A 26296-nucleotide genomic window follows, 5' to 3' on the forward strand; every position below is an offset into this window, starting at 1 on the left:
GCCCACCCCCCAGCTAACCCACATGGCACAGCTGAGCCTCTCCTGCCTCCCCCCTTGCTTCCATGCTCCCCTCAGCAGTGCATTTTGGTCCTTCTGCCTGTTCTGCTCCCTGCTCCATCTCTGGTGAATCCTCTCACCCCCCACATCTCTGGCCTACATCCCAGCTCTTGTATGCATAAATAAGTCTTTAAAAAAAAGAAAAAAAAAGTCATGAATTCAACACATATTCAACCCACGAATGCCAGGGACTGCGGCATGCAGGGAGGGTGCAGGCAAAGACATAACTGCGGGATTTAGGGGAGAAGTACAGTGGCAACTATGCTGGAAGGAAAATTAGGAAAAACTTCACGAAGAAAGCGATTCCTGCACCAGTCATGAGTCTTGAGAGATGATTAGAAACTAGCCAAGCAAACACCAAAGACAAAGTGACATTCGATATTCTGGGCTGGAGGGTGGTGCGTGTCACTCTTGATTAACTCAGGCCCCCCAGCTTAGAGCAATGCTTCGCTGGCCCTGGTGGTTGGCTGTGGCTGCGGGATTTGAAATGAAGTAAGCCGAAGTGCAAAAACATTTGGGGTTGGGGTGATATGGCTACTCAGGGGGATCCACTAAGTCAGCTAACTTGAACCTCTGGAACCAGTGCAGAAGGACAGGTGCTCGTCACAGCAACAAACCTGTGGCTTTGCCTGATGCGTGTCAACTAGTATCAGGAGGCAGATGACTATACAGCTGTTTTTCCTGGGAGACTTGCAAAAGGCCCGTGGAGAAAGAGCGTCAGCGGTGAGCCTAGTGTATCTCCTGGCCCTCTTCAGTTCAACAGCTTCATTCATAATAATTTCTTTAACAAGGATGCCTAGTGACACTGCCGTGGAAACAGAATTCTGAAATAGGTTAATTCCTTCATCTACTGTGAGGCCGGGGCGCCAGCCCGACAGTTACAGTCAACGATGTGGCGTCACTGCAGTAAGTGCAGTGGTGCAAGTTTAGGAGTTGGAACTACGGCAGCAATACCAAGGCCGGGGGCGCTGCTTCAACCTAGGTGCCAGCAAGGCTTCCCTGAATACGGGAGCCTTAAGATGAGAGTTGAGGGATGAGCTAATTAAAGAAAGAATGTTCGGGCATGGCCGTGTGTGCAGGTCCAGAGGTGAAGGGCAGGATGTGCTGGAGGAACTTCAGGTGCAGTTGCCCCCAACAACCAAGCAGAAGAGGCTGTGTGAGGGGCACAGAGTGGACAAGGAGGACTTGGCGGCGACTGAGGGAGGAGTCATTATTCTGAGACACAGGAAGCCTCTGAAGAGCTGTGAGCAAGAGTCTGCAGAGAACCCGGCTTGCATTCTTCCCGCCTCTCCGCAGACTGGGGCAGGGATTGAGGATGCAGGAGGCCCAGGCAGGCGCTGTGATTGTTTTCCTTCTCACCTCTGGCCTTTCAAATTCTGCAGCCTCCAGAAGGCCAGTGTACCCACAAAGAACCCGGCATTGGAAAACTTTAGTCAAAGAATTTGATCTTTCTCCCCAACAAGTAGATTCTTTTTTTTTTTTTTTTCAATACAACTTGTATTCTGGTTAAAATAGGGACTTAATTATCCAAGATTACCATATTATCTGCACATATATTACAACTTCAAAGATAATATAACAAATTACACCGATTGTCAGGAAGCCAAAAATACATTTCAGACACCTGTTATCACCATGCCACACAACGGTGTTCAAAAGATCTAAGTTCTGCTGATTTATGGGCAGAATCTGAAATGGCTGGTTAACATTTTATAAATCCCTAACAGCTGTTGCATAAGGCCTCCTGTCACCTGCACAACCTCAAATGCCACACCAGCCACACCTCACTCACTTCCGGCCACCTTGTTTTCCAAACATCTTCTAATGGCATCAGATCCTACACAACACATTTCCCAGAGTCTGCAGTATCCAGACAGGAAGGTTTCTACCCCAGCCATCAGTCATCTCCATCTGACCCCAGATCGCCCGTCCCCTCAGAGTGACAGGCCTGGGGCTGTTGTTCCCCCAGCATGGCCTCCTGGTGCCACCTGCTGGCTTGACCTGGGCCTCTAAGTGGGTGCCTCTCAAGTGCTGCCTCTTTCACATCATCTTCCCCAACTGCCTCAACAGCAGTTTTGTTTCTCTTTAAATGAAAACCCTGAATATTCCTTCTGTCCACCATTGTCTCTCTCATGGTAGAGTCAGTTATGTTCTTACACACCTTCTCGGCCAGATACAAAACTACATGGGGGCAGGGCCCACGCTCCCCCCGGGGCTCGGTGCCTGGTGTCTATGGAGTTCAATCTGTTGTCGTTTCTCCAGCTCTAATGACATTTGTCCTGTCCTGGCCCCTCCAGATCGTGGTTTCCTCACTTACCTCAACTCCTCACTAGTAGAGTTGATTCTGCTGAGGTGAACGTGTCTGTCTCAGGTCCAATTCCTCTTTCTTTCCTTTGGGACTTTAAACACTTTTCTCTCACTTCAACTTCTCCTCCATCATTAAATGGGCGGGGGGTGGGGAGGAAGCAATTCTACTCCAGGAAATGCTATTATCTCTCATCCCATCCCAATCCTGCCACATTCCTTGGAAGAGCTCTCTCCTGGTCTTCCTTTTAGTGACACTGCCCACCACTCACCTTAGTTTCCCCCAAGTCTCTTTTACAGCATGAATCTGGCTGCTTCACTCTCCTACTTTAAAGAGGAGCCTTTGAGTTTCTAGAATATACTACCAGATGGAAATGATGAGTATGAGGTATGGAGAAACAGGTGTCAACAGAAATAAAGGTATAAACAGGGTGGGCCACACACAATTATCTCAATCCTTAAGCTCAGAACTTATCAAAATCATACCAGAAGTCAGAAGGTACCTCAGAAGTCATGCCGCCTGTCTTCTTCATCACGCAGCCCTCCCTGTCACTCATTTCCACAACATCCTCTATTATTATTGTCCCACCAAAATGGAACCTCATCAGTCCTCTCACAAACCAGACTTCCTCTACCTCTCCGCCCTATTGGAAGCCTAACTATCCTCCTTTTACTTCTCTTGGATTGGGGTCCTTTATTCCCCCACATATCCTTTGTCCCAGGGACCATTCTACAAGGTGCTAATCGCTACCATCAGATGCTTTGGGCTCTACATTCCCACACTCACCACCCACGCTCCCTCTTCCACATTCATGACTAACACTCAACAACCAAATTCATGATTTAGCCGCCTCTTCTTCCCAGGACTTGCTGTCATTGGCCCATCCCAATGGCCCTGTTGGGATGTGTCCCCTTTTTTGACTCCTTCCCCTGTAGCTACTTTAAAGACTGCTTCTGAGATGTGTGGCTAGACCACTACAGGGTCTCCCTGTATGAGCATCCACTCCCAGGACTTCGACATACCCATGTCCATGGGACTTCAGGGCAGAAAGCTAAGTCCTCCTAAACTTCTCACCTATTTCTGTAAGTCACATATGACAAACAGATTCATCACTTTACTGTCACAACTCATACCCCAGTCATGAAAACATCCACAAAGCAGAAAGTGACCCCGAGACATTATTTAATGTCTCAGTACAGTGGGGATGGAGGAGACACTCTAGGATATGAAAGCTATCCTTTACTGAGTCTGTAGTATAATAAAACATTTTCTGCTCTTGTGCCAGGTTTTTGGCAAGCAGCTTCTAAAAGCCCTTGGGATTTCTTGAGAGGTAGGAGAGTCTGTTATACTAATGAGGTGGCTTATGGTGGCACCCAGATAGTTTCAGGATGGGGGCTGTTTACCAGGAAAACCAGCCATTTGAATAGAAGGTTGGAATTTGGCACCATCCTGACCTCTGGGGAGAGAAGCTAGAGACTTAGCTCATTCACCATTCACGTGACCACTGATTTAACTAGCTAATTATGCTTACAAATGAAGCCCCAATAAAAACTGCAGGAGGGGAGCTTCCTGGGCTGTGAATACACTAATGTGCTGGGAGAGGGATGGGTCCTGACACCACTTAGGAAAAGGCAGAAAGCTCTGCATACCCTCTTGTGCCTCACCCTACACATTTCTCTTCATTTGGCTGGTCCTAATTTATGTTTTTGTAGTAAAACACAATAAAAAAAAAAGTTTAGAGCTTTCTTGGGTTCTGTGAGTCCTTCTAGTAAATTATCAAACCTGAGGGTTGCAGGAAAACAATTGATTACAAGTGTTGGTGGCTCATGAAATCCCAAAATATGGCTGGTGTTGGGAGGGCAGTCTTATAGGGGACTGTGCTCCCTAACTTGTGTGAACTGTGCTAACTCTGGCTACTCAGCACCAGAATCAAACTGGACTCCACACAGTTGGGTTTTTACTAGAATAGAGCCCCTGTGTGTGCCAGGCACTTGCCAGGGCCCTGTAAACACTGTCATTAGAGGAGCACAGTGCTCTGCCTACCACCTTCTAGAGTCAAGAAAAAGGTGCACACCTATGTTGAAAATTCAAAATAAATATTTTAGCCTTGAATTCTAAATTTGAATGGAACCACACCTTCTGGAAAGGCTAATGCTCAGTTCTTTCAAGCAATGGCTCTTACTGACACCTCCCTATAGTGTCCTAAGTGAATGTCACTTTAAAGTAACTGACTTCAAAATAGAGCCAAAAAAGTTGTGTGATCTGCCTTGTTTTTAGCCAACAAGAACTAATCAGTGATCAGACGCCTGGTATACAGGAACTGAGCTGAAGGCAGAGAGAGTAGAAATATTTCCAGGTCTCCCTGGCTTGGCAGAGCAGGACAGCCACCAAGTCATGGCAGGCAGGAGCCAAGCACATGCTGTCCCCAGGGCAAAGCCTGTCTCGTGTTTTCCTTCTATCCTGGGGAGGGACACCAACACTTTTTTTTTTTTTCCAGTATTCATCACTAGAAAGCTTTTTTCTTCTTTTCTCCCAGTGCAATGGAAACAATCTCCACTTTGTCATTAACAGTGGATATACCAGATAATTTCAGAACAATGTTAACTCATCTGAGAGCAAAAACAGCATCTGTAAAGACCAACATGACAAAATAAAGACAGACACTACCTCAAAACTCCCTGAATAATCTGAAACATTACGGTTCCAATGTCTGCTACTCAAGTGAGCTTCCAGGGATGGGTTAGGCTAGGATTTCATAGAAACACAAGCAGGACAGACCCTGAGGCGCTTCTGTTGAATGGGCTCAACCCCCAAAGCAAGACAGCTCTGGAAATGTTACATTTGTCTCTTTAAGATTAACATTTCTTCATCGGCTTGTGGAAATCCAAAACCAACTAAGGCTCCAGTGTAGCTATCACAGAAGTGGTTCCAGTTCTGTTCTCTTTCCAGAGAGAGAGAGAGAGAGAGAGAGAGAGAGAGAGAGAGAGAGAGAGAGAGAGAGAGAACACGCGCAAGCGCGCACATATTTTGAGAATGAGGTAGCAAGGAAGCTCCATTTGGACTTGAAAGCCTAAGTCTTTTAAAAGTCTTTTCCTTCTTCCCACAGAGAATCTAGACAAAGCTGTGAATTTTCAAGCTTTAGAATGAGAACTGCCTCAAAATCAGAATCATGATCTTATCAAATCACTCTCAAAGACTTCCAAAAATATCAATAATTTACTGAAACTAATTTGGAAAGCAAGTGCATGTTAAGAAAAAATTTTGTGTTGCAGAAGTTGTTTTGAGAGAGAAATTTTAGTTCTATTTTAAAACTGAGACAATACAAAACAAATCATTCATATTTTATGACATCTCATATTATGCTTTGAAAACATATTGAAATTCTTAGAAAAATCCAGACATTAGTCATATCGTGGAGAAAAGTTTTGCAGAGAATGTGGCTGTGAAAGAGCGCTAAAATATCTTGTCAGCTATAAGGCACAGAACCCATGTGACTTTCCTGAATTTCAGATATATCTAAAATTTGGGGATCAATGCAAAATAATCTATGAGTTCTTTGGATACTGGAGCATCTATATACAGTTCTAACAGCACAATCCAGGAAGAACCAGGCAGGTGCCTCCCCTTGCAACTAATTTACATGAAAATGGTGTGGGGAGTTTATCTCAAAACAAGACTCTTGGAAGAAGAAAGACCCAATATTTGTCCTCTGGCTGCTGCAGCTCTTACATTCAGAATCCAGAGACCAGTTTTCTTGAGCTTCCCAAGGCAGGAAGCCAGAAAAGGGACGAACAGAGTGGAGAAGGCCTCAGGGCTCATTCACGCCACTGCCTCCTTCTACCCTCCAGGAGAGGGTATACCTGAGAAGTGAAAGACTAGGTAGAAAATATTGTGTAAGTTTTCTTTTCAAGGTTACACTTCTCAGCAAGAAACCTGATGCTCAAATATCATCACCTGTATATTTTCAGAGCCACAGACTTGTTAGGGGAAGCCTCCTTTGAGGATGCTCAGGACTTGCCAAGTATGGCTCTCCTGCCGCTCCTTCTGCCTGCAGGTGAATGAATGCTTTGGCTGAGCCAGCTCAGCTCTGCGGCTGCAAGAACCAAACACCCTCAAGATCAGGCCAGAGTTAGAAGAGGATGGAGAGGGCAGGAAGATGGGGTGGGAGCTTGGAGACAGTGATCAGGGAAGAGGGCCAGATACTTCCTGGGGGCAGAAATCATGACAAACTGTCCCACAAAACTGGCCCTTTGAAAATGACTATTAAATGGTGAGTGAAAATATCCTAGTTTGTCTTCTCCTGTCACACTGCCACTCATCAGAGCTTCCCCTGATAGCCTTTACTTCCAGTATTTTTTACAATCATGCTGCCTCAAATTTATAGTATTTTCAAAATAAAAGTGATGAATCATGGTCAGAACACAGGACTTATCCCGTCAAAATTATGAGCATAGAGATTCTGACTGCAGTCAGGAAATACACACAAAGGACTAGCCAAGTACAGGCTGTTTCACAGACAGACAGGCTGTTTCAGAGTTGAAGATTGATGAGATCAATTTTGAAGTTTCTACCTTCATCTTCTAGGTTATGGATGTCAGTGATTTGTGTGTATGTGTGTGTACACCTCTAAGTCTCATGTTTCAAGCTCCATCCTTCCAGTTATCACAGACATCATTTTATCTAACCCACAGAAAATGAGTCACTTTATGATAAAGTAGCATTTTAGAATTTTTGATCTACTACAGGTGTCTGATTTACTTCAGCTGGGCTGTGAGAATAAACTTTAAAAGACAGCTCTACTCAGAGTGAATGCATGCTTGAAAAACCAGTATTCCAATTTTATGTTTTAGCTATTAATTGCATCAATAAGCACTAATTTATCAATAAACATTAAAATGATCAGTTTGTCCATTTCAAATCATATTAAGTTTGGTAGTAAGTACATGAGAATACATTGTAACAAATATGACATCCACAGAGAAGGCTCCAAGTGCACAGGCAACAGACCCCCATAAGGCAGGGGCCAGGTCCTTTTCTCACCCTGCATCCAGCACCTGGCACATAAACGTTTGTTGGATAAAAGGATGACACGGACAGGTGACAAAATGGAACAGGATGAGCATTTTCTAACCACCCCCCCCCCAATTCAATTTGTATTTGAAACAACCAAAGAGCCCATTTTGAAGGCTTAATCAGTTAATCTGCTGAATATATCATCATACCATTTAACCAATGTGGTCTTTGAAAGCTTCCTTCCTTTAATAAACCATCATCACCAAGAACCATCAGAGAAGAGCAAATGTCACCATTCACACTCACCCGCCATGTCGATGGCAAAAGGCCTGTCTGGTCTCCAGCCCGTGTACCAACCAACGACTTTGCCGTTTTCTACCAATGGCCGTTCGTAGCGCCGCCCACCAACCAGGCCCACAGGCCAGACAGACACCTTGCGTGTGGTTCGCATCTGTAATGAGAAAGAGAAGTGGTTAAGTTTCTTTGGGGAAAAGAACAACGTGGAGGGAAGAAGGGAATGGGAGTTACATGGAAAAAATGAGAGGGGGAATGTGGCATTCAAGCAGAACTTCTATCGATATACTGCTACCCAGTCCATTATTGACAGCTGCTCAGTGCCTGCAGGCTCTGCACTCCATCATAAACCGAGTCAGTGGCACAGGCTTAACAGAATAAAAGGGTGTCACTATCTGAACATCACTTATTTAAAACTAAGTTGTGACTAGTTTCAATTCCTCTCAAAATTGAATCTTATAAACAATGCTCTGTATCTCCTGAAGTGAGGAGGTTTGGTTCCTCCTTAAGAAACTGTTAGTCAGGGGGCCTCCCTGGTGGCGCAAGGGGTTAAGCACCACACTATGAAGCAATCCACAGTCTCTGCAGCACGAGTTCCATCCCTGGCCGGCCAGAGAGAAACCCACATGGCGCAGCAGACCTTTCCTGTCTCGCCCGCTGCTCCCCTCAGCAGTGTATTTCTCAACCTGCCTGTTCTGTTCCCCACTCTGTCTCTGGTGAAGCCTCTCACTCCCCTGCATCTCTGGCCTGTACCCCGGCTCTTGTATGTATAAATAAATAAATCTTTAAAAACTAAAAAAAAAAAAAGAAAAAGAAAAAGAAAAAGAAACTATTAGTCAATAACACCAAAAAGACCACTCAGAGGAGCTGTAGGAGTTGCCTTTCTCCAAATTCATTGCTACAGACGCATAGAAATATTGTCTGGGGGGCATTAACAATGGGATCCACACACACAAGAGACACTAGGATCCTCCAGGGTGACAAAAGAAAAATGTACCCTAAATTCACCTGCCTTAAAGGGCAACTGGGCCAAACTGGAGAAGAAAAATGCCACACACAGCACACACAAGTACACCTAGTGGAGGTCTAGCTAAAGAAAACCCTCAACTAAAAGCTCTTTGCTGGATGTAAGAGGAAAAACATTCACAAGAAAGCTTCTCATATAAAGCAGCATTTCTGGGGAAAACCGCTACCACCTTGTTCTAGGCTATGTGTTGAACAGGCCAGAGTCCACATGGCACCTTTGTGCAAACAAGAAAAAAATGCCCCTTTCTTGGGCAGACACAACCACGCTGGAAACATGGCTTGGCTGTACAAGCACAGGCTGATTTCAACTCTACTCACTCTCTCAGCTGGGTGTGTCCTTGGGCAGAGCATAACCTGCACAACTTACAGAATTATAATTTTAATACCAGTGCTTTATCTTTTATTTGCTACAGATCATGATCATTTAACCAATGGTTAAAATAATGATTATCAATCTAGAAATTCTTCTATCAAGAAAGAAAATTATACACTCGGGAAAGATTTTCAAATATAATTCAAATGAAAAGTCAATGTTGTTTTGATCGACTCTAACTCCTTTTCATTTCCATATGGGTTTCAGATTCAGTTTGTCAATATCAGCAAATATTGTGACTGCGCTGAATTTATGTAACAATTTATGACTGCACTGAATCTATGTCAATTTGAAGAGAATTGACATCTTAACAATATTGAGTCTTCTAAGCCACGAACATGATATATCTCTCCATTTATTTAGAACTTCAATTTCTCTCAACAATGTTCTGGTGATTTAATTCTTGAATCAATAACATTTAATAATTGTGTTCTAGGTCTTCTTATAAGTGGAAAATCAATGTTTTACTAAAATTCTTACAAAAAGTTTCCTCTCAACTCACTCCATCTTTAGACCCATGTTCCCTCACATACTGATAAAATGAAAACATCTCAATTTTTTAATATGTCAAATATGCCAAGTATACCTAAAAACAGAGATAGATTTAATATATAAGCCACTAAAAATCACACTGTATTCTCTCTTTTTTATATTTCCTTAAAATGCCTAAGATTTTTTAACTCCTAAATCATTTTGCCCAGACCACTAAATTTCCAAACCTGCGAAAATTGGGTAAGCAGACCTTATCTTGGACTTTGGTGACCTCCAGAGTGTATAGAGGGGTGTACTCTCCCTACAGGAGGTGCCCAAAAAATGTTGATTAGTGTGTAAGCACCAGGTAATCATTAAATAAGGGTCACATGAACCAAGCAATCAGCATGCCCCTGCACTCTACAAAAGACAAGCTCATAATCAAAGAGGAGGGAGACAGGCAGTAAAAGAACTGAGTGAAGAAATAGCTTTAAAGCAATAAAAGAGAAATTATCATTAAAGAAAATAATAAACCATACGTGGGACCACTACTAAGGGTACAATCAAGAATGCAGAGAACATTTCGGGGTAAGCATTTCATTTAAGTTGGGCCAAGACAGACATGTAGGAATTTGCCCACAGAATGCAGAAAGGCCTAGAGTTCCAGGTAAGGACTGGAATCACAGAAGCAAAGCTTCACATTTCAAGTTTCATGCTAGAAAATATAAGTTTTGCTTAGTACAGTACAAATTTCTGAGAGTGGCATGGAACTAACCTTTACTTTTTTTTTTTTTTTCAAAGGGTCAGGTGTTAAAGGTGAAGCAATGACTATTGGAATGCAGGTGATGTGGCAGGATTAGGTTTGCAAGCATGCCAAATAAGAAAAGTTAGTCGTTTAAATACTGTAATGCTTTGGAAAGACCCTGATGCCCTTGCCATACATGCACTGCTCTGAGATTCTGGGGAACGCACTGCCACAGAGACATGGCCCCTCGATACACAGCCACTATACTGTATAGAGTGTGCCAGACATTTCAAAGGAAAATAGCACAGCTATTTACAGAACTTCTTCATCTCCCCCCTGGGAATCTTTCCTTTGTTCTGTGTCCTTTTCACTCAATCTATGCTCTTTAAGGATTCCTTGGCAGACACATTCTTTTCTGAGGGAGAAAATGTAACAATGGCTGTTACTATTAAAAGTAAAAGCACTCCCATATAACTAAAATATTCTTAGTATTGAAAAGCTTTTCTATTTTCTTAACACAATATAGTGGTTACATAACTTCAGGTACCTGGTGTGAGCTCCAACCTAAAATGGAGGACTATCAGGAAAGAGAGAAAGCAATTGACATATTTGTAAGAGGTACAACATTACAAGCAGGTCTACTCCCCATACACACTCTCTTCCTATTTGAGGCCAAGTCAGACTGTCATTTATTCCTCCGGCCACAACCTCCAATTAAATGGACAGGACTTGCATAGCGATACTGGCCAGTCAAAATCACAGGCAGAATTTTCATAGACTCACTGGCTACACAGGACAGAGAGCTCCATTTGGATCATCTATACACTCCTCCAGGCTAAAGGCCATTTAAACCATCCCAAAGCAGGTAGTGCTCGTTTATCTTCATCTTCTCTAGGAATGGAGATAGACACGCTCCTTATCAACGATCAGCTCCTGTTCTTTTAGCCAGCAATTTTTTTCTGTAGCTTTAGGCTGGATCCCTTTGCTCCCTCCATGAGAGATGGCTAACACCTCCGGGGACTAAAACACTTCACAAGATCACATGTAGGTGATCACCAGAATGCCCTTTGAGTAAAACAGAAAAAGTTAAACAAATGCTTTTAGCTTCCTTAAAGACATGCCATTAGGTGAAATCTTGTTTTACTTTTTTCCCCCCAAAGTGAAATGAATACAGCTCTTGAACTTCTGAAATTTAAAATGCTATAGGCAACCTCAAGGAGGAGAATTACAAAAAAGAATGTTATACTCTGTATGCCGCTTTCTAAACTAACAATTTCAGTGCTAAAAAAAACCAACAAAAACACATCCAAATACCATCCCCAACTCAGCAGAATCCAACGATCTAAAAAAGCACAAAGGAAAAAGTTGTGTAAATATGATGAAGGGATATAGAAGTGATGACGACCTGGGGCAGGGGATCCTTTTCAATGTCATTGCCACACATCTGATATTTTCCAACACAAAAACTATATTTAAATGATCCAACACATCTATAAATTTTCTTTGGAACAAGTTAGAAAATTAACATCATGCTCATTTTCTTTCTTGCACCTGACCCCAAAGAATTTCACCATCCATTCTGCTCAACTAATGGTTGTTTGGCTCAAAGGTATACATTCCACCCAGTGTTGTGTACATAACTTGTGTTTCCCTGGACCTTTTTTGGTCTATTTTGATTTCCATACACTGTCATTTTCACAGCATTAACTGTTGAGATGCATAAGCTAAGAATACTATAGAAAGGGGCCTCCCCGGTGGCGCGGCGGTTGAGCGCTGGGTTGCAAAGCTGCCTGCAGACTCTGCAGCGCCGGTTCGATCCCCGGCTGCGTGGCGCGGCGGTTGAGCGCTGGGTTGCAAAGCTGCCTGCAGACTCTGCAGCGCCGGTTCGATCCCCGGCTGCTCCCCGGCCAACGGAGGAGGGTCCCACATGGTGCGCAGACCTCTCCTGCCGCCCACTGCTCCCCTCAGCAGTGTGCTTCGGTCCTTCTGCCTGCTCTGCTCCCCGCTCTGGCTCTGGTGAATTCTCTCACCCTCCTGCGCTTCTGACTGTACCCAGTGCTTGTATAAATAAATCTTAAAAAAAAAAAGAATACTACAGAAAGCAGAAATGTTCCTAATGATACCTTCTTAATCCTTATGTCCCTTCGTAGAAAACTGAGCCCAACATTTCTACCAGACTTCTGCACTTTCTCTCTGAATATCACACACCTTATGTGTATCCAGTGTTGTGAGCGAAACAGACTTTTCTATGAAATCCTCACGTATGAAGCCAACGTTCTGGGGAAGATGCAGCAATGTGCAAAACTAACTACAAATTTAGTTGCTTAACTTCCATGCTGATAAGGACTGTAAGGGAAGTAATGGGTGCTGGGATGCATGCTGCAGAGAATCTGACCTGATCTGGGATCCACTGAGGCTTCGACAAAGACATCAGCATGAGGTAAGGAGCAAGCATAGGTATCATTAACCACTATGGACAGGAAGATCAAAAACCTTCCAGAAAGAAAGGGACTCATGTGTCATGGGCTCCTGAACATAGCATTCCACTGCATTCCTTTAAAAAAAAAAAAAAAGACCCATTTTGGACGGTAGATGTTGGCAGTCAGGTTGCTCACTCTGGAGGACTTAGAGAAAAGCAAAAGATGAAGCTGGAATGATCCGTTGGTATGTATTCAAGTGGTGACATTATGAATTTTGTTTAGCTTAACCTAGGGATGCCTATATAAAGATTTTTTTTAAGTATATGTCTCTATACCTGGACTAATACACACATATAGTCCTTGCTCTGTCAGCTGACAATGCCTAGAAGTAATGACATCCAGTATTAATGAGTTACCTAGCACCCCAGATCTTAGATGCTAATACCATGCTCTAATAAAAGGATCCAAAGCTACTTGGAGAAGTGTATTTTCTGCCCTAGTCCCAGAATCAGTTATAAGTTGATCCTAGGGCACCATGCAGAGCCACAAAGTAAGTAATCACTTATAAAAAAAACCCAAAAAATAGCACATTGTTGGGGGCATGGAAAAGGCACATAAGAATTGACCCAAAGAGCTCTAAATGGCCAAAGCTGGAACAATTTAAGCAAAGAAATAGTCATACTGGATTACAACCTAAAAAATAAATACTACTACAACCCAAAATAGATCAATGATTGAACAAACAAGTAAATGATGAACAGATAAATCTCCCATGCAGAAGTCCAAATAGGCCTCCCTGGTGGCGCAAGGGGTTAAGACGCAACCTATGAAACTACCCCCAGCCAGGGAGCTGCCCACATGGTGCAACAGACCTCTCCTGTCTCACCTGCTGCTCCCCTCAGCAGTGCATTTCAGTCAATCTGCCTGTTCTGCTCCCCATTCTGTCTCTGGTAAATCCTCTCACCCCTCCCAAACTCTGATCTACACCCCAGTTCTTGTATGCATAAATAAATCTCTAAAAAAAGGAAGTCCAAATAATTCATGTAGATAAACCACCCCCACCAAAGGAGGCAGAACATAACCCCCTCATCCTAGGTATGGGTTGCACAGTTATTTCTTCCAAAGAGAACAGTATAAATGAAGGGGAGTAACTTACAATGAGGAACTTGATGGGTCGAACCTCAACTAGATGGTCAAGATTAACATTAACAGTGACAAATCGAAAGAGAGCCCCGCCCCCCAGGAGGAGACCAGCACCAGCACACAGCCCAGGCCGCCCGGTAAGCTTGCGCAGAAAGTGGCGCGGATCCAGACCGGATCGCAGCTGCCCAGGTCCCCGCGCCTGCGACCTAGGCTTGCGGGGAGACAGCGGAGGCCCTCCCTGAGTGAGCAGGAACCAGGTGCCCAGGCAGGGGAGCGGGATTCAAAAGGCGCCATTCCCGCGCCACTGATCTGGGCTACAGCCCGCGTCCTGGAACTGAGGGCTTTGGAACTGAGACCCGGGGCACGAAATTAGGGGCGTGGGTTCCCCACGACGGTGGGGCACAAGGCAGACACAGCACCCCAAAGCCGTTGAGGTGTACCCTACCATCCCCGCTCTGCTCCCTGTCCCACGGGGTGGAAAATCAGCTCCCCAAGGGCTCTAGGAGAGATCTCTGGCGCCACCTAGCGACTTGACCCCAGCACAGGCTCCTGAAGGAGCTAGTGGCCAGCTGGGGAGTTAGCCCACACCTGGCTCCTTCCGAACAAGTAGTCTGAGCCCACAGGGAGAGCGAGCACCCACAGCCGGGGCAGACCAGGCGCGCAGAAGAGTGTGCCTGAGACCGGACGCGCAGGGAGTGTCCCACATCACCATTTTAGAACAGGGACATTTCTTCAGTAAAGACTACCTGCAGAAGGCTTCCTCAGGAGCCAGAGGTGAGCGGGGGAAGTTCGCCCACGCCAGACCCCCTCTGGCCTGCAGTCCAAGCCCAGAGGGGAGCAGGAACCCACCGCCGGGGCAGACCAGGCGCACAGGGGAGTGTGTCCCCACATCGGCATTTTAGAACAGGGACCTTTCTCCATTAAAGGCTGCTTGAAACTGACAGATGACTCCTGGAAGAACCAGAGGGGAACAGAGAAGCCCACCCAAGATGCCGGCCAGTCCCAACAACACAGTGTCCCAACGCATACGGCAAATTAGAAAACAGACAGTAGGGAGGAGAAGAACCACACGCAACCTAGCAACTCTCCAGAGAAAAAGCACACCACAAAAAGAAAGCCAGCCCCCAGATTGCAAAGACAATAACTTGGAAGAATTTCTGAGCCTTCCAGAAAGAGAATTTAAAATTGCCGTGATTAAAAAACTGACAGAAGTCATAAAGGAAAACAATGATAAGGGAAAATAATCAACGATCAGAAGAATGCAATTGAGTCCCTAGAGAGGGAAAACAATGGTCAGAAGAAAGAAATTGAGTCCCTAAAGAGGGAAGTAAAAGAAATGCAGGAGATCAAAGAATTAATGGAAGAACTAAAGAATTCTGGGAAAAGCAATGAAAGCAGAATAGATGAAATGGAAGAACGAATAAGTAATCTTGAAGACACAGAAATAAAAAGAACCAGGAAAGAGAAGTACGAAGGAAAAAGAACGAAGAAAGACTTCGGGAACTATCTGACTCCATGAGGAAAGGAAATATAAGAGTTATAGGAATACCAGAAGGAGAGGAGAGAGATGTAGGAACAGAGAAAATATTCAAAGAGATAATTGAAGAGAACTTCCCAAATGTGAAGAAGGAGCTGAAAATTGATATACAAGAAGCAAGAAGAACACCAAACTTCCACGACGAAAGGAAAAATACAGCAAGACACATAATAGTAAAGCTCCCAAGAATCCAGGACAAGGAAAAAATAATGAAGCTGGCAAGAGGGAAGAAACAGATAACATTCAAAGGAAAACCAATCAGGCTGACATCAGACTTCTCCGAAGAAACACTACGGGCAAGGAGAGAGTGGAGGGACATAGTCAACAGACTCCAAGAAAACAGATGCCAACCAAGAATACTCTATCCCGCAAAGCTCTCCTTCCTCTTTGAAGAAAGAATATGGACCTTCCCAGACAAACAGAAACTCCGGAATTTCATTGCAACTAAACCCCCACTCCAAAAAATACTACAAGGAGTCCTAAAGCCAGAACCTCAGAGGGACGAATAACAATGAAAGAAGGCCAAAAAAAAAAAAAAGTTATTAAAAGAATAAATAAATAAAATCAAAGGAAAGACAAACACAATGGCAAATACAGATGTTAACATATCAATATTAACTCTAAATGTAAATGGACTAAACTCTTCAATAAAAAGACACAGAGTGGCAGCCTGGATTAAGAAACAAAACCCAACCTTTTGCTGTCTCCAGGAAACACATTTAGCTACAAAAGATAAAAATAGGCTCAAAGTTAAAGGATGGAAAACAATCCTACAAGCAAATGGACCAAAAGAAAGCAGGAACAGCTATACTTATATCAGATAAAACAGATTTCAAACTCAAAAAGATAAAAAGAGACCCCAATGGTCACTACATTATGATCAAGGGGACAATACTTCAAGAAGAAATAACACTCATTAACATATACTCACCAAACGAAGGAGCACCAAAATATATCAGACAACTGTTGTCCTCTCTGAAAACAGACATCAGAGAAAACACATACGTAGTGGGAGACTTCAACACACCACTATCAACAATGGATAGATCAACAAGACAAAAAATAAGTAAAGAAACCAAAGCTCTAAATAAGGACCTAGAGCAATTAGGCTTAACAGACATCTATAGAACACTAAACCCCAAAAAAACGGAGTACACATTTTTCTCAAGTGCACACGGATCATTCTCCAGGATCGATCACATACTGGGGCACAAGACAAACATCAACAGATACACCAAGATTGAAATCATATCAACCATCTTTTCTGACCATGAAGGCATCAAACTAGAAATAAACCATAAAAAGAAGGCAAGGAACTTTCCTACCTCATGGAGATTAAAAACCACACTACTGGAAGACCATTGGACTAATGAGGAGATCAAAGAAGAAATTAAAAAATTTTTTGAATTGAACGACAAGGAGGACACTAATATCCTAAATGTATGGGATGCAGCAAAAGCAGTAATAAGAGGAAAATATATAGCAATAGAAGCTCACATCAAGAAACAAGAAAGAACGCAAAGAAACAACCTCATCTCGAAGCTCAAAGATCTAGAAAAAGAACAACAAAAAAACCCCAAAACCAGTAGAAGAAAAGAAATAATAAAAACCAAAGCAGAAATAAATGAAATTGAAACTAAAAAAACAATCCAAAAGATCAATGAAACCAAGAGCTGGTTTTTTGAAAAAATCAATAAAATAGACAAACCCCTAGCCAGGCTCACAAAGGAAAAAAGGGAGAAAGCACAAATAAACAGGATCATCAATGAAAGAGGAGAAATCACAACGGACACAGCAGAAATCAAAAGAATAAACAGTAACTACTATGAACAGTTATATGGAAACAAGTTTAACAATCTAGAGGAGATGGACAAATTCCTACAACTCTACAATCACCCAAAGCTAGATAAAGAAGAAATAGAACACCTAAACAGACCAATTACCATTAGCGAAATTGAAATGGTAATAAAAAACCTCCCCAAAAACAAAAGCCCAGGACCTGATGGATTTACAAATGAATTCTACCAAACATTCAGAGACGAATTAGTGCCTATCCTTCACAAACTCTTCCAAAAAATTGAGAAGGAAGGGACAATACCAAACACGTTTTATGAAGCCAACATTACACTAATACCAAAACCGAACAAGGACAACACAAAAAAGGAAAACTACAGGCCAATCTCCCTAATGAACACTGATGCAAAAATCCTCAATAAAATTTTAGCTATCAGAATCCAACAATGTATCCATAAGATAATTCACCACGACCAAGTTGGATTCATTCCAGGGGCACAAGGATGGTTTAACATCCGAAAATCAATCAACGTTATCCAACACATCAACAAAAAGAAATATAAAAACCATATGATAATATCAATAGATGCTGAGAAAGCTTTCGACAAAGTGCAACACCCATTCATGATAAAAGCCCTTGAAATTCTGGGGATACAAGGAACATACCTCAACATCATAAAGGCCATCTATGACAAGCCAACAGCCAGTATCATTCTCAACGGTGAAAAGCTGAAAGCAATTCCATTAAGATCTGGAACAAGACAAGGATGTCCACTCTCACCATTGCTTTTCAATATAATACTGGAAGTCCTAGTCAGGGCAATAAGACAAGAGAAAGACATCCATGGAATCCAAATAGGAAAAGAAGAAGTCAAACTATCACTATTTGCAGACAATATGATATTATACATAGAGAACCCCAAAAACTCCACAGAAAAGCTAATTCAACTCATCAATCAGTTCAGTAAAGTGGCAGGATACAAAATCAACACGCAAAAGTCAGTAGCCTTCCTATACACAAACAATAAATCTGAAGAAGAAGAAATCGAAAAGACCATCCCTTTTGTTATTGAAACAAAAAAAATCAAATATTTGGGAATAAATCTAACAAAAGAGGTAAAGGACCTATACAAAGAAAACTATAAAACACTGTTAAAAGAAATAGAAGAAGACACAAAGAAATGGAGAGACATCCCCTGCTCATGGATTGGAAGAATAAACATTATTAAAATGGCCATCCTACCAAAAGCAATATACAGATTCAATGCTATTCCAATCAAAATCTCAATGGCATTCTTCAAAGAAATAGAACAATTATTGATGAAATTCATATGGAATCACCAAAAACCCCGAATAGCCAAAGCTCTCCTGAAAAAAAAAGAAGGGAATGGAGGCATCAGACTCCCAGACTTCAAACTATACTACAAAGCCATAATCATCAAAACTGCATGGTATTGGAACAAGAACAGACATACAGACCAATGGAATCGAATAGAAAATCCAGAAATAAACCCACAGATTTATGGTCAACTAATCTTTGACAAAGGAGCAAAGAATATGCATTGGAGCAAAGAAAGTTTGTTCAATAAATGGTGCTGGGAAAACTGGGTCGTTACATGCAAAAGAATGAAGCTTGACCACCACCTCACACCATACACAAAAATCAACTCAAAATGGATTAAAGAACTAGACATAAGACCTGAAACCATAAATATATAGAAGGAAATATAGGCGAAACACTATGTGATTTGCACATCAAAGACATCTTTACAGACACATCACCCAAAGCAGAGATAGTGAAGGCAAAGATAAACAGCTGGGACTACATCAAATTAAAGAGCTTTTGCACAGCAAAAGAGACAATAACAAAAACAAAGAGAAACCCCACCAACTGGGAGAACATTTTTGCACCCAACACTAATGATAAAGGACTGATCACAAAAATCTGCAAAGAGCTGATGAGACTCAACAACAACAAAGAAAATAATCCAGTCAAAAAATGGGCAGAAGAGCTTAAAAGAAACTTCTCTGAAGAGGAAATGCAAATGGCCAACAGGCATATGAAAAAATGTTCAACATCACTTGTCATCAGGGAAATGCAAATCAAAACTACCATGAGATACCATCTTACACCAGTGAGAATGGCACATATTAAAAAAACTAGCAACAACAAATGTTGGCGAGGGTGTGGAGAAAAAGGAACTCTTCTGCACTGTTGGTGGGAGTGCAAACTGGTCCAACCACTGTGGAAAACTGTATGGAGATTTCTGGACCTACTAAACATAGAGCTTCCATATGATCCAGCAATTCCACTCCTAGGTATTTACCCAAAGGACACAGAAACATCAATTCCAAAGAACACCTGCACCCCTATGTTTATAGCAGCACTGTTTACAATAGCTAAGCTTTGGAAACAACCCAAATGCCCAAAAATAGATGACTGGATCAAGAAGATGTGGTACATATATACCATGGAATATTACTCAGCATTCAAAAAAGATAAACACATGCAATTTGCAGCAACATGGATGGCGCTGGAAGGGATCATGCTCAGCGAAATAAGCCAAAAAGAAAAAGAAAAATACCGGATGGTCTCACTCATAGCAGGAATCTAGAAAACTTAAATAAGGGACCAGGAAAATGAATAACTATAAGAAAGTGAAAATCAAAATCAACAAAAACTATGAACCAGAGACACTTTTAGGGGGGCGGGGGTGGGAGGGGAGGGATTGGGGTCAGAATGGGGGGGCTGCAATTGTATGGGGAATATAACAATAAAATTTATTAATTAAAAAAAAAAATAAAAAGTAAAAAAAAAAAAAAAAACAGTGACAAATCATGTCAATAATATGTACCCAGGACATGAGATCCCAAGAATGGCACTCTACCTCTGTGGTCTTTTAAAACATCATTCTCAAAAAAAATGAACCAGGCTTCTTGGAGAAATTGCTGAGTCCAGAACTGGAGTAGCAAATATACAAAGATGAGCCTGAGCATCTTTCAGTGCCAGAAAATAAAATTATATAAAAATAACGAATGAACAAAAACCCCAAACAAACCCATATAGATGGGGATATGTCAAGAGCTCCCAATGGACAGAGTTGGAACAATTTGAGCTATAAAATAATGTTGAGGGACTGTACTTTGACATGATGTTATAAGACTGCACTTTACCTCTGTGGTCTGGTTCTCCAAAACGCGTAACCACAATCTAATGAGAAAAACCTAGAACATACTACAATAGAGGAGCATGCCAGCACACCTCAAACCTGTCAAGGTCATCAATAACAAGGAAAATCTGAAACACTCACAGCCACAAAGCGCCAAGGAGACATAACAGTTATATGTAATATGTATACAGAATGGGCTCCTGGAACAGAAAAATAGACTTTAGGTAAAAATTAAGGAAATCTGAATAAAGTATGGATTTTAGTTACTATTGGTTCACTAATTGTAACATGTACCATATTAACGTAAAATGATATTAATAGAGGGTATATTAATAGAGGGTATGTGGTGTGGGGTATGTGGGACCTTTCTAGTGTCTTGATTTTTCTATAAATCTAAAACATTTCTAAAATAAAATCTATTATAAAAAATATTCACTTCGAAAGTACCCTAAAGCCACCAACCCCTCTCTATCCACCCCATCAGGTAAGACTCAGACTTATTCTCTAGCTTATGGTCAATTTCTCACTCACTTCCTGTGCTCTTTTTTATTGCACAGGCCAGAGGTCACAAGCTGGAGTATGTGGCCAAATGAGATACTACAGGAAAGTTTGGTATGCCCTGTACAGTTATTTGTCGTAAATTGAGTAGCATTAAAATCCAAAGGCTTTGGTCTTTCTGGAGATTCGGCAAACTGAGCTAGCATTCCATGATGACAATAGTGGTGCTGTGAGGCTTTGTCCAGGTCAATGTGCTAACCTTCCCACACTGGCCTTAGTCCCCCTCCACTACCTACCACAGTCCCAATGTTGAGTCTGTGTGTCAATCACCACTCGTTACTAGTCTGCGCTGGCATGGACTATATGCCTCTCGCCAAAGTGGAAACTGAAACACAGACCAAATGGACCGTGGGTTGTACATTTCAAGAAAACAAGGAGAGGGCCTCCCTGGTGGCACAAGGGGTTAAAGACACAGAACTATGGCACGAGTTCCATCCCCCAGTGGCCAGGGAGCAACCCACAAGGCACAGCAGACCTCTCCTGTCTCGCCCACTGCTCCCCTCAGCAGTGTATTTCAGTAGATCCACCTGTTCTGCTCCTCACTCTTTGGTGAATGCTCCCACCAACCCGCCCCGCCCCTCTGGTCTACACCCCAGTTCCTGCATGCATAAATAAATAAATCTTTAAAAAAATGGAGAAAAGACGGTTGCATTTATGGAAAGGAAAAATGTTCTTATATATTTTATATGCAAACTATGTGTATAAAATGCATCATCAGAAGTAGTAAGAACCATGAGAAATATTATGGGAAAGGGACATGATTAAATAAGAACTTTAATAAATGAAAATAAGTCAGGTTGAAATTTTAATTAAATGTGAATAGAAATGAAGGGGTGTTGCTTATATAGACATGGCCTGTTTCACTTAATTATGTTACTTGCTTGAAGGCATCTGAATTTGTGAATCCTGGTATGGACTGTCTAAGAGGAGCTAATTGCTGCTCTGATTATTATGAAGTCACAGTAATCAAGACAATGTCTCCACAGAAACCCTTTATTTAGATGTGTAAGAATCAAAAGACACTTAGTTTTCTAGGAAAAACTGCCCCAAGTAAATTCTATAAACCAGACCTGAAATAAGGGATGCCCTTCCTTCTGTGTTTCAGCATTTAGAATTTTAATCTAAAGCATGTTTCCTAATTATGAAAATGAACAAGAATCAAATCATTTCATTTCAAAACATGCCTAGAAAAGTTCATCAGGTGTCACTGTTCTATGAAATACAACTCATAAAAGACTGAATTATTTTGTGTGTCCTTGTGAGGTGTATAATTTTTTCCATCTAATATTTTAAACGTATATAAGTGGAGAATGTGTTCTAGACTACAGTTACCCTCTCTTACTCCTTGGGATCTGTACTAGTGCTGAGAAGTGTACTTATAGTGACAAGTCTGGAACCCAAAGAAAAGTGATAACGGTGGGGCCATGCGCAACAAACAGGACTGACCCCAGCACCTCCATGACAGTAGTTGGCTCTTTGTGTCTCTGTCCCAGCCAGCTGATCCATCAGCAGTCTCTCTATCACCCCACCCCCACCCCTTTCTGGCACCAGTAGTAAGAGGGGAGGGAAGGAGAGGGGGAGAGAAAGAATATATAGATCAAAGAGAGAGAGAGAGGGAGAACGGAAGAGGGAGGGAGAGAGAGAGAGAGAGAAAGGAGCAAAGCAAGCAAGCTAAAGTTTTACCTGATAGAAATGTAAAACACAAGCAACTCAGTTCCTAATTACTTATCCAGATTTTAAACAAAAGCCAGGGATAATTTAGAGTGGTAAAACAGCCTAATGGGAAAGCAGAAAATATAACACTAACTTGATATTTGAGTAATATGACATACCAGAGAGAAAAACAATTCTCCAAAAATCAAACTCAAATGCATGGAAGACTATAACCTCTTAGTAAAAAGAGAATTCAGAATAGCTATCAAGAAGAAACTCAGAGAGATACAAGAGAACTCAGAAAAGCTACTCAATGAGCTGAGAAATAAAATTAATGAACAGAAAATAGAAATTGAAGCCTTAAGTAAGAAACTAACAGAGACTCAGGATTGAAAAATTCAATAAAAAAGATCAAGAATGCCACAGAGATCAATAGCCATAGAAAGTTATGGGAATAGCTCTAACAGAGCACAAATCGTGAACTTGAAAATAGAAAACTAGGAATGACCCAGGTAGGTAAAGAGAAATAAGTTATTTTTTAAATAAATAAAACACTATGAGCTCTCCAACTCCATGAGGTAATAACAGGAGGATTATGGGCACCCCATAGGGTAAAAAGGGAAAGAAGGGAACAGAGCGTATACAAAGAAGTAACTGAGAATATCCCAAGCCTAGGGAAGGAACCGAATATACAAGTCTATGAAGTTAACAGAATACCTGGTGATTTAAATGCTAGAAGATTTATTCAATGACACATATTAGTGAAACTATCAATAGTCTAAGTTAAAGAGAACATATTAAAAGTGACTGGAATAAAAGATAGGTACCATAGAATGGTACTCCCATAGGTTATTATCAGGCTCCGCAGCAGAATGTTTACAGGACAGGAGAGAGTGGAAAGACATTAAGAAAACACTCAAAGATAAGAACTGCCAGCCAAGAATTCTCCATCCCACAAAACTCTCTTTCAGATATAAGGCTTCTGCAGATCCAAAAAACCTGAAGGAGTTTGATACCACTAGATCTCCAGAACAAGAAATGTTGAATGGAGCTCTTCTATCTAAATTTAAAAACAAGGTCATGAAAAATTAAACAAAGCAATACATAGAACCAGAAAGCAAAATATAAAATGGCAGTAGCACGTTCTCTAATATCAATAATTACTCTAAATGCAAATGGGCTGTACTCACCAATCTAAAGACACAGAGTAGCTGAGGGGGATAAAAAGCAAAATTTACTCTATGTTATCTACAAGAGACTAAGTCCTAAAGACAAAGAGACTTAAAGTGAAAGGATGGAAAATGGCACTCCAAGCCAATGAAAATTTTAGAAGTCAAGAATTGCTATACTTATGGCAGATAAACAGACGTCCAGCCAAAAAGACCACACTAGACAAAGATGGCCGTTATATAATAATAAAGGGATCAATACAACAGGAAGACATAACACTCGCTAATACATGTTTCCAGTATAGGAGTACCAAAATAATCAAAGTATTCATTAACAGACCTAACGGGAGACACTATCAGTGAAGCAATCCCCTTAACACCACTCACAGCAATGGACAAGACATCTACACATAATAACAAGGACCAGACACTGGGCATTTACTTTCAAATGTCACTGGATTTACAAGTGCCAACCCAAAGAACACATATATTTTAGTCTACAGGACAATCAAATAATTTTCAGAGGAAACCATACATTGCTATAAAAATGCACACTACTGCCCAATGAAGTCACAAACATAATCAAAATTTATTATTTTTAATCCTAAAACAATAAGAAAGCAAGACCAGAAAGGGCTTTTTAAAAATCATGAAAGCTGCCTTTTAGATATGCACAGCAGGAATACAAACTGGCCAAATAACTAAATGTAATCATTTAAAACATAAAAATAATTAACAGTTGGGGCATGAGTCCCAAACTCTGGTGACCATGGATAATAGAGCTTTTCTGCAAAGTGAGGCTGGAGCTTCCCTGACAGGAAAGACTTCTCAAGGATCTCTCTGGCACTTTTGCCAGTGTGAGCAGATGTAGCTCAGAAACTTTTCAAAGTTACAAAAATATCCCCAAAGTGTCATCTGACCTTTAAAACTGACATTTTAATCTTGAAATGTTGAGTTTATTTAGATGATAAGCAACAAGTCCACATATGGACCATACTTAAGTTCTCATTCCCATAGGTTGACAGCATCTCACAGCCACCAAGACGTCAGCACCGGCACAGTACGGTAACTAGGTGGCTTGTGACATTTGCTTTCTGGAGCCTCTCCACATCTCCTGTGGCCACTGACTTCTGAAAAAAGCAGGTGTCCAAAATGCAGAGGGAAGTCAACCTCTTTTCCCACTCCACCTCATTGAAGTCTCTCAGCAATCACGTGCATTTGTATAATGTCATACGTGGAAGTTGACTGGTGGGGCTTTTCCTTACTTGTAAAATAGAAATCATTGTTCCTTTCTAAGATTCATACAGTTTATGTCTAAACATTTAGGATGGAGTTGAATATGCAGTGAACAGAAAAGGTGGGTCATTTCCCCTGAGGCCTTGAAGGGTGAGCAGTTTTCAAATTGAGTGTGCATGGTTCATGAATGTGTACAGATTCTCCAGAGAATAAGTGAGCACCAACAGCTTAAAGGGAATAAATTCCCAGAATCTCAGCAAATCCCATATAAGGTTCCTTACTGACCTCTTGGATAGAGTGGAAGATTCTACTTTTTCTCTGCTCCTCTTGCAACTGTCTTTCTCCCACTTCACAGAAGGCAACCTCTCACCCATCTTGTATTTGTACTAAGTTCAAGCTCCCACCGCAGTCAAACAAAAGTAATCAGGAATACTACTGTCTTTATTAAGAAAGTTAATGCCTCTAATGAATGGGTAATAAATCCATTTGGAAGACAAGGGACTTCTAATTACTTGCTTTCAACAAAATTGAAGGAGAACTGATGTCATCAATAGATCATTAAAATAGTTTTTGCCCAGAGATCATGTGATTTTTGGCTCAGAGTTTGAGAGTTCAGAAAATTTCATTTCATCTACTTTATGTAAGAGACTGACTTAATGGCAACATAAGTTATGCTGAACCTATTTCTTTCTAGCAACCAGTTATATTAAAAATACAGAGTAAATATCCACAACAAAACTTTCCATTCATGTCATTAATAAATTTCCAATAAATACAGCTTTTACACTTAATAATTAGTTACTTTTTTTAAAGATTTATCTATTTATATTAGATATTTATCTATTTATAAAGATTTATTTATAGATAAAGATTTATCTATTTATCTATTTATACAAGCACTTCTGGGTACAGTCAGAAGTGCGGGAGGGTGAGAGAATTCGCCAGAGCCAGAGCGGGGAGCAGGGCAGGCAGAAGGACCGAAGTACACTGCTGAGGGGAGCAGCGGGCGGCAGGAGAGGTCTGCGCGCCATGTGGGACCCTCGCCCGGTGGCCGGGGATTGAACTGGCGCTGCAGAGTCTGCGGGCAACTTCGCAACCCAGCGCTCAACAGCTGAGCCACCAGGGAGGCCCAATTAGTTACCTAACTTTGTAACATTTATGTTGCTTTGATTACACGTTTACTCCTACTTATTCTAACTCAATCCTAAAATGTTTTTAGGGCAGAATTTTATCACCACAGGGATTTTTGAAAAATTTAAATTCCATCAATATCTTCTGTTACTGCAGACATGTGTTATGGGAGGAATACTACATGATCTTGAACCTCAAAAT

General features: G+C 41.5%; 1 protein-coding gene across 2 annotated transcripts in view; it reads right to left on the reverse strand.

Moving 5' to 3' along the window:
* The window catches only part of B3GAT2 (beta-1,3-glucuronyltransferase 2), a 50005-nt gene that overhangs the window by 11107 nt on the left and 12602 nt on the right, over positions 1-26296 (reverse strand). For both annotated transcript variants that reach the window (XM_037519942.2, XM_037519941.2), the window contains exon 2: positions 7682-7826. In XM_037519942.2, the coding sequence (XP_037375839.1) occupies positions 7682-7826 (145 nt within the window). The remainder of the gene's footprint in view (positions 1-7681; positions 7827-26296) is intronic.

The sequence above is a fragment of the Talpa occidentalis genome, unplaced genomic scaffold (genome assembly GCF_014898055.3).
Source record: "Talpa occidentalis isolate TD23 unplaced genomic scaffold, MPIMG_talOcc4v2.1 talOcc4.2, whole genome shotgun sequence".
NCBI lineage: Eukaryota > Metazoa > Chordata > Mammalia > Eulipotyphla > Talpidae > Talpa > Talpa occidentalis.